Genomic DNA, 9,237 nt, shown 5'->3' with positions numbered 1-9,237 from the left:
AAATCTGGTTTTATCATTTCCACTTTTATTGTTTTTATTGGGTTGTTTGTGTCTTATTATGAACTTTTTATATTTATTTTCAGCTGCGTCAGAATTTAAATAAATTTCTTTAAAGGTGGACCCAACAGAAACCTGCTGAGAAAAAAAATGATTGATTCCACCTTAAAGAGAATTCTGTTTCAATGAAGTTTCCTCTAGATGTTTGTGACTCAAGTGTGTCTTCACCTGTTTACTGTTGATTTAACCAGAAATTTGTTGATTTTAACAGTTTGGTCTGTGGCGCCACCTGCTGGCAGAAACATGAAGCTGAACATAAACCAGAATAAGCTGCAAGAACTCAGCTTTCTGTGGAAAAACTGCTTCAGTTTTAGGTTTAAAATTAAGTTTTCAGTTGGCTTAATTTTTGTTCCTTTGATTTTAAAAATCATTTATGTTTAATTTGTTTCTTCAGCGACTGGTTTCAACTAAACCCTCAAACTGAAAGGTTTATTTAAATTGTTTTATGATAAGAGTAATTTAAAAACGTGATGTGTTGAAAACAAAACTGAACATTTAAAATCTAATGAGAAGAACAAATATTAGTTAGGTGTACAAATGCAATAATTTATAAAACAAAAGTCAGATTAAATGTGAAACCTGGGCCGTTTGTCTCCGGCAGACGATTCCTCCGGACCAGGAGCTGCTCGTTTGGTACGGAAACTCCCACAACACTTTCCTGGGAATTCCTGGAATTCCAGGAGGAGACGAGGAGCAGAACAAGAAGACTAAAAGCGGTAATGCTAATGGGATATTAAATATTATATTTATAGCAAGTTTAGACACAGATTTAAAATGTTTCAGTGAAACAGAGCTGAGAGAAAAACAGCTGAATTTTGTTTTAAACTAAAGAAATGAGAATAAAAACGTCAATCTGTTTTTTTAAGAAACTGTGAAAGATTTTCGTCTGAGCTGTTTCATGTCTGTCAGTCTGAAATGATCTCCTCTCTTTACAGATGATTTCCACCCATGTGAAGGCCCCATCGCTTCCTCTTCCTCCTCCTCCTCCTCGTCCTCCTCCTCTTCCTCCAGTCTGGGACGAATGCGCTGCGTTATCTGTCACCGCGGCTTCAACTCACGCAGCAACCTGCGCTCCCACATGCGCATCCACACGTTGGACAAGCCATTCGTCTGCCGCTTCTGCAACCGGCGCTTCAGCCAGTCGTCCACGCTGCGGAACCACGTGCGTCTGCACACCGGGGAGCGCCCGTACAAGTGCCACGTATGCCAGTCCGCGTACTCACAGCTGGCCGGCCTACGGGCGCACCAGAAGAGCGCGAGGCACCGGCCCTCCGGAGACCCCAGCGCCCAGGGTGGAGGCATGGTGGTGGTGGGGGGCGGAGGGGTGCACTCGCCGCCTCCGTCCCACCCACCGCAGCTAACGGCTGTGCCTCACCCGGCCTCGCTGGTCCACCACATCCCCACCATGGTGCTGTGAAATAACTGACCCTCCTTTTCAGAGTGAGCCTGACCCTCATGTATGTGTGGTGGGGGGTGGGGCTTAAGTCAACCTGCTGCTGTCACAACTCTGAACTGCCAAGCTTTTCCTGTGCCCCACACGGGGCGCCAAAACTTGTGAAAACTGTCAAAACGAGACGGTTGAACCTAGCATTACCCTTCACACCTGCAACACAAGGCAGACTGCAATTCAGAAAGAAAGATGGCCGACACACACACACACACACACACACACACACACACACACACACACACACACACACACACACACACACACNCACACACACACACACACACACACACACACACACACACACACACACACACACACACACACACAGCTGTGTCCATCTATACATATGGGGACATTCCATTGACTTTGGTTAATTTCTACAGCCTAAACCTAACCCCCGTCCCACCAGTGGCAGTCTCTCAGACTCGCTTTAAGTCCTTTAAAATGTGCTTGTTGGTCTGGTCTTCAAGATGAGGAGAGGCTGAAACTCGATTCTGTTGCATGATGTTTGGAAGAATTTCGTGTTGTGTTTGCGCTGCATGCTCCTGGATCTCAGTGAAAAGTTGTGATGTGTGATTTATAAACAGGAAGCTGCTACAGTCGGAGGCTCCTTCAGAATAATCTGCTGAATTTCTGCTGGGTTTTACTGCCTCAATTTATCCTGCTTTACTGAAAAACCTGTTGAAAACTCAGATGATTTCTTTGAATAAGAACAAAATTAAATTAAATCCTTTGTTCAAATATTAATAATATTACTGTGAATATAGTTCATGTCTATGCTTCTTGGTCTCAGTTTGAAGGTGGTATCTCCTGACAGCTGTTAGAAGATATGAAATCTTTGTAAATAATTTTCTGTGAACAGCTGATTTCAGTGTAAAAACATCCTGAATTTATTGAAAGCTGAGACGATCTCAGACATTTGTCTTAAAATGTAAAAAAAAGCTGCAGTTGTCAGCGAACAGAATGATTCTAAGCATGACTTTAACTTCACTGTCACTTTATCTTATTCTATGTAAATGTATAAAACATGTATCAGTATATGAAGGACATTTAATCTGAGCCTATATAGTCTTAATAAAATATTTCTTCTGCACTGAGTCCTCTCCTCTGTTTCACACAAAACATCCAACCGTTTAGTTTCTGTTTAACTCTTCAGCTCAAAGGGCTTTTCTTTGTTTTTGCTCAAAACACCGAAGTGTAACTGAGTGTATCTCAGCATTTAAAAACTCTATTTTCCTCATCTTCAAAATAAAGCTAACCCTTGGAAGATTTCATCAGAAGTCTAGGTGTTAAAACAGCTGCTGTGGTTTTAGAGGTATTGAGAACAGAATAATTTTTGCATTAGACAGAATATAACTTGTTTAAAATCATAATGAATCAGGCTAAATCTCTTGGAAACCATAAATCCATTGTGGACAGGTTCAGAGTTTCAGAGGTTTTAGAAAAGAAATAATTTTGTATTTTGTCATTCTGCACAGGACAGACCATGATGGTACCATTGATAAATGTTGAGAAATCTTTAGGCTTTAAATTGCAAAAGTTATTAATTTTTTTCTTACCTGCTTGAAAAGGCTTGTTGTTTAATGTTTGTTCTTTTGAAAAATTATCCAAACATTTATTTTTAACCGTATATATTATACTGTATAAAAGAATGATAAATGCTATACTGTATTTGATTCAGCTGGACCATATTCACTCAAAAGCAAGTAAAAATACAATTTTTTCAACACACTTTATAACATATGTTGGTTCTACTATGACTTGCTTTAAAAATAATGTCAAAAATCTTTCTTTTACAGATTTGCAATGATGCATTTTTGTGCAGTTTGTTTACTTTCTGAATCAACTGTTTGATGTTTAAACTGTTTGGTTGATGTAAAAATAGTTTTCATGTGGTTTTAGTTTCTTAGGTTTCTATTGATGAACATGTCCAGGTTCAGCTGGCATGTACCTGTACTGTGGGTGTAAATCAGAAGCTTTATCACAAAATGAGATTATACTGAATTGCTTTGATGAATGGCAATACATTTCTTGAAATGACAAAGCCTGTCAATTCAGTTTTCAATTCCACAGCTGGCATATGATGATAATGATGATGATGGTGATGAAGATATGGTTCAATGTTTTTGTTTTACCTTGAGATAATGGAATATCAATGTGGATTAGTGTATTGTTACACTGCTAAGGGCTGCGTCACACGGCAGGATAATTGGGCTGAATTCTGGCCCTTCTGACAATCTTAAGGATGTCCAAATTATCGTGATGACTCTAAAGATAAACAGCAGATATTCCTGCCGTAGGTGGTAAGTTAAGAGTGATCTAGTCAGCTCGGAAGGACGTCGACTGCTCTGACCTCAAATCGAGGATATTCAACATGTTTGATTTTTTGGCCCGATATCACACCGTGTATAGTGTTCACCTGAGAACAAATGAGCTCACAACCTGCTGAATGAGATAGCCAATCAGAAAGTGAGGTGACATAAAAACTAAGGGAATTCCAAAATACAGAAGACAAAAAACTGTCATGACTCACCAGAAAGTCTTCTGGATGTTAAAAGTCTTATGGAATTGTTTTTCCTCTGGTAAAAAATAGTCCACAATCAACATTGTTTCTTCCTCGTCGCAAATGTTTATTTACTCTGAACTCACGTCTCACAAATCTGCAATCAGTTGTTTGGGAACAGAGAAATGTTTTTGGTCAGGTGGACAATAACACTTTTCCATCTGCCTTGGTTGGTTTGGTAAACAGAGTTTTGGCGCCCCGTGTGGGGCTACAGTAAATTATATGGCTTTGTCTAGTTAAATAGAGCTTCACGGGGATCATATAATAGTAATATAACAAGTAAAAAAGCCAAAATAAAAATAAAAAATAGTTTTTTATTATCTCAATCATTTTTTAAAAGTAGAATAATTCTACATAAACTCTTCTTAAAAATGAATTTATTATTATTCACACAGTCAAAAATATTCAGTTAAATCACTTAAGAAGTGGTGCTGGTGGTATCTTTTTGTCTAAAAAGAGGATTTGTTTGACAGGACTTGTTGGACCGACCTACATTTCTCTGTCCCATCAGAGGTAAGGTGGTTCAGAATCTGGAACACCAGAGTCCCGGTTCACCTGAGACTGAGAGGACCAAGAGACAAGCTCCTGATCCAAACCTGTAACTGTCCATGTGAGAGAGACAAATGTCTTCAGGTGAAAAGCTTGAGCTTTTGGGGCCAAAATGAGAAGAAGATCCCAAACATGAGAACTGGTTTCTGATTGCATAAATGTTATGCAATCATACCTTTCTGGGAAATGAAACGGTTCAAATAATTCATTAAAAAACAATAATAAATCAATAAACATTCATCAATAATGAGTGGATGGAAGCATTTGATGTGTGTTTATTGAAGGAACTCAACTTTTTTCTATGTTAACACAAAGTTTTGGGGTCATCAGCATTGGGTAAGATCAGAAACCACGGGCTGAGTAAACTCACCTTTGGGACACAAACACCCCACCTCCACTCCCCCCACTGTGTCCTGGCTTCAGAGGACAGTTGGGTCAATAACTGAGTTGATCAATAACTGATGAGACGTTTTTCTCAGTCTCTTCTGCTCAGTTGTCTCAGTTGTGTGTCTGTGGAGCTCAGAGTGAGTCTTCCTCGGCCTTCAGGATGAAGGTGTGTTTCCTCCTGCTTTGTGTTTGCTGTCTGAGCTGGAGGACAGAGGCTCAGTCCCAGTCGTGAGTCAAACTTTACATTTCAGGATGGAGGTATCTGTGTTCGGGTCAAGTTTTAACGTTGTCCTCTCTCAGGTTTCTGATAACGGCTCCTCTCTCGTTCTGCCTGGACGCCGTGGAGACTGTCTTCCTGCAGCTGTTCGGGTACACATCGGAGGTGCCGGTTTATGTTTTCCTGAAGACCACCATGGCTCCGGATTATAGGGTTCTGTCTCAGGACGTGGTGAGGCTGAACAGCCTGAACAACTTCCAGGGTATCGCCAAAGTGCGGGTGAGATGGCGGACCTGTTCATTACATGTCTGTAGACTTTCAGACAAAAATGCTGAGTCACTGTTCCTCCTCTTCTTCAGCTGTTCCCAAACCAGCTGGGCTCGGACGTGAATCAGGTGGTTCTCCACGTCCAGACCAATCAGATCAACCAGCACATGTCCATCCCTGTAATCAGAACCAACGGCTTCCTGTTCATCCAAACGGACAAGCCGCTGTACACCCCCCATCAGAAAGGTAAGGGAAGCGCCCACCACTCTTGATTTAACATCTTCTCTTGAATCTTAAGTTTGCCTCCACTTCAGTCAAAGTCAGGGCGTTCTCCATGAACCAGGAGCTGAGGCCTGCCAATCGCAGCGTTTACCTGACCTTTAAGGTAACGAACGTCTTAGAACCTGAGAGACTTTAAGACACGTTGGACCCAGATCAAAGAACCATGTCCCCATCCCTCAGGACCCTGACCAGACCACAGTGGACATTGTGGAGATGATTGACGTGAACAACGGAATCCCGTCGATGCAGAATCCTTTTAGAATCCCCATCAACCCAAAGTAAGAAACTAAAACAGGCATCACGTCGTTAATGGTGTCATTTCCAGATGTTCAGACTGAATTCTTCTGATTCTAGGTTGGGAATTTGGACGATTGAAGCATCCTACACGGATGATTTCTCCACGAAAGCAAAAACAGATTTTGAAGTTAAAGAATATGGTACGGCCAACAGGGATGGGTCTTATCATCACCTGAACTGCACAGTTAATCTGAAAAATACAAAAAATAAAAAATAAAACTGCTCAATATTTACAGGATACTTCCTTGAAGGCACCTGGTACATTCCAGATACTTGTACACATCCCCTCTAAGAACCCAGTACATGTACAGTTACACTAGATTTACTCAGTACATACCAGGTATCTGCATAAAGGGGTAAATACCAAGTACTGGGTACCTATTTAGCCAGTAAATAGCGGATATGTACCAAGTAAGAGCCAAGTAAATACCAAGGTGCACAGTAGGAGCCTAACTGGTATGCACTTGGTACATACAATCTATGTACCCTGTTATGTGCATATTGTGTATGTACATGGCAATGTACCAAGTGTAAACCTGGAATGTATTGGGTATCTTCTTAGCCAGTAAGTAGCAGATACGTAACCAGTGCATACCCTGTAAGTACCAGTACCTGCTGTTACAAAGTACTACCAAATTAAAATACTACTCGTGTTGTTTTTGTCTCAGTTCTTCCCAGTTTCTCCATCCAGATGGAGCCGCAGACAAACTACATCAGTTACCAACAGTTCCAAGAGTTCATCTTCAAGATTTCTGCCAAGTGAGTAAATAAGTTTAAATACTCGACATTTAAAGTCCTTGTGTTTTGAGCCGCTCTGAACAGGTGTGTCCACCTGTCCACCCTCAGGTATCTGTACGGCGCTCCGGTGGCTGAAGGTGTGGTGTTTCTGCGTTACGGATACGTTACCAGGAATAACCCAGCAGTTATTATCCCCACCTCGGTGTCCAGAGTGAGAGTAAGGAACAGAAACTCAGAACTTTAACAAACCTTTAATAAACTACAGACGGGTATTATATTAAGCCCCGCCCACCATGATTTTATAAGTAACTTGAATAAAAAGCTGCATGGTGTTTTTCACTGCAGTGACGCCAGCCTCCACTCAGCCTCCACTCAGATGGAGAAAGTTTATTGTGCACGCTGACACCAGGTATTACGGTAATAAGGCTTGCAAGTCATTTTCAAAATAAAAGATTCCATGTCATAAACACGTAAAAGAAAACAAAATAAAATAAAAACAATACATTTAACAAACCCTAAATTGCTGTCAACATTGTAACAAAACTGTCCACTCACCAAGTAACAACAACATCTGACCTTGCATTTAAAAATAAAAGCACTCCAAACTTTGATGACCCACATATATTGTCACTGTATGTTGCTGTCTTCATGGCAACAAAACATTTTGTTTCCAGAGAACAGTCTCACTTGAGGGTGACTCTATCAAATCTACAGATCTTACTCACCAAGTTTCAGCAACATCTGATTTTGCATTTCAAAAGAAAGGTTGCTGAGACTTGGTGAGGACGATCTATAGTTGTTGCATGCTCACTTGGAAACAAACCGTTTTGTTACAATAAAAACAGCAACTTATGGTGACAATATATGTGAGTAATCAAAGTTTGGAGTGCTTTTATTTTTAAATGCAAGATCTGATGTTGCTGGAACATGGTGAGTAAACAGTTTTGTCGCAATGTTGACAGCAATGTAAGGTTTGTTAAATATATTGTTTTGTTTTTATTTTATTTTACTCCATTTAGTTTTGTTTTGTTTTGTTTTTGTTTTTTTTACGGGTTTACGACATGGTTGCTATTATTTTGAACTTCGCAAGACTTATACTTGGTAATACCTGGTGTCAGCATGCACAATAAACTTTCTCTGTCGCAGACTGCGGAATCAGATGATGGAGGGGGTCGGACGTCCAGTGGGTGTGGTCATGGCTTGTAGGGAAGGTTAATATTAGACTTGAAAAATTGGGCGTGATTAATTTTAGAATATAGCATCTGGGGTTGGTTAATTTTAGAGTTGAGGGTGGAGTCAGGCGTCCGACCCCGCCTATTTTCCGACCCTGCCCCAGTATTTTCCTCTGAGTTCCAGGGTCTACAAGTGGTTCTTCCTGCTCAGATCTAAAGTTCTAGTTCTGTCCTTCAGCTGTCTAGGACGGGCGAGGTGGAGGTGACCCTCAACATGCAGCAGGTCCTGCAGCAACACGATGGACCAAGAGACCTGAACGGCCTGGTGGAGAGTTACCTGTATGTAGCGGTCCTGCTGCAGGAGGACACAGGTACCCTGGCACCAGGTCCGAACATTCAGGTGGACCTCCTGGTGTTTCTGAACCGGACTTTGTCTCTCAGGTGGAATCACTCAGGAGGCAGAGTTTGCTTTTGTGAAGTTCGTCAAGTCACCGTACCACCTGAGCCTGATCTCCACCCCTCTCTTCATCAAACCTGGACTTCCTTACAACATCAAGGTATGTCAGGGTTTTCATTTCCACAGCAGGTACAGCAGCTAGAGGAGAACATCACCACAGCAACCACACAACCCTCACTCCCTGACAACATTCAACCTCAGAGTTCTTCCATGTCAATGTAAGAAAGTGATGAAGACTCTGTCTCTGCAGGTGTTGGTGAGGGATCACCTGAGCAAGCCGGTGAGCCGGGTTCCAATACGTCTGGTGGACAAACAGCTGATCATGAATGGAGGGAGCATCGGGGACTTGTCCTGCCCGGACTCCAGCACCACTGGAGATGATGGACTCGCTTATTTCATCTGCAACCCCCTGAAGAACTCAGTCAAGGCAGTGCTGAAAGTGAGGAGGAGGAGTTCACTTCATTTATACTTCTTCATCTTATTTAGCTGTTAGCTACTTTTAGCTACTAGCTTGCCTTTTGTTACATTTAGCTTTTAGCCATCTTTAGCTACTTTTAGCTATTAGCTTGCCTTTTGTTACATTAAGCTTTTAGCTTGCCTTGTGATACTTTTAGCTATTAGTTTGTCTTTTGTTACATTTATCTTTTAGCTTGCCTTGTGATACTTTTAGATATTAGTTTGCCTTTTGCTACATTTAGCTTTTAGCTATCGTTAGCTCCTTTTAGCTATTAGCTTGCCTTTTGTTACATTAAGCTATTAGCTTGCCTTGTGATACTTTTAGCTATTAGCTTGCCTTTTGCT

The 9,237-nt window shown here is 41.3% G+C and overlaps 2 protein-coding genes across 3 annotated transcripts in view; both read left to right on the top strand.

Moving 5' to 3' along the window:
* prdm12b (PR domain containing 12b) overlaps window positions 1–1,755 on the top strand; it is a gene marked incomplete at its 5' end in the record, with an annotated part of 3,133 nt that extends 1,378 nt beyond the window's left edge. The window contains 2 exon segments of the mRNA XM_014022809.1: window positions 659–773; window positions 993–1,755. Coding sequence (XP_013878263.1) covers window positions 659–773; window positions 993–1,474 — 597 coding nt within the window.
* A 3,355-nt stretch (window positions 1,756–5,110) lies between these two features.
* c5 (complement component 5) overlaps window positions 5,111–9,237 on the top strand; it is a 28,621-nt gene continuing 24,494 nt past the window's right edge. For both annotated transcript variants that reach the window (XM_014022820.1, XM_014022819.1), the window contains exons 1-11: window positions 5,111–5,234; window positions 5,307–5,502; window positions 5,583–5,736; window positions 5,805–5,875; window positions 5,953–6,050; window positions 6,127–6,209; window positions 6,738–6,828; window positions 6,916–7,024; window positions 8,218–8,350; window positions 8,421–8,536; window positions 8,687–8,875. In XM_014022820.1, coding sequence (XP_013878274.1) covers window positions 5,167–5,234; window positions 5,307–5,502; window positions 5,583–5,736; window positions 5,805–5,875; window positions 5,953–6,050; window positions 6,127–6,209; window positions 6,738–6,828; window positions 6,916–7,024; window positions 8,218–8,350; window positions 8,421–8,536; window positions 8,687–8,875 — 1,308 coding nt within the window. In that variant the 5' untranslated portion in view covers window positions 5,111–5,166. The remainder of the gene's footprint in view (window positions 5,235–5,306; window positions 5,503–5,582; window positions 5,737–5,804; window positions 5,876–5,952; window positions 6,051–6,126; window positions 6,210–6,737; window positions 6,829–6,915; window positions 7,025–8,217; window positions 8,351–8,420; window positions 8,537–8,686; window positions 8,876–9,237) is intronic.

Source organism: Austrofundulus limnaeus, unplaced genomic scaffold, assembly GCF_001266775.1.
Source record: "Austrofundulus limnaeus strain Quisiro unplaced genomic scaffold, Austrofundulus_limnaeus-1.0 Scaffold343, whole genome shotgun sequence".
NCBI classification, from domain to species: Eukaryota; Metazoa; Chordata; class Actinopteri; order Cyprinodontiformes; family Rivulidae; genus Austrofundulus; species Austrofundulus limnaeus.
Note: the sequence above shows the minus strand (reverse complement) of the source record. Positions and strands in the feature narration are given on the sequence as shown.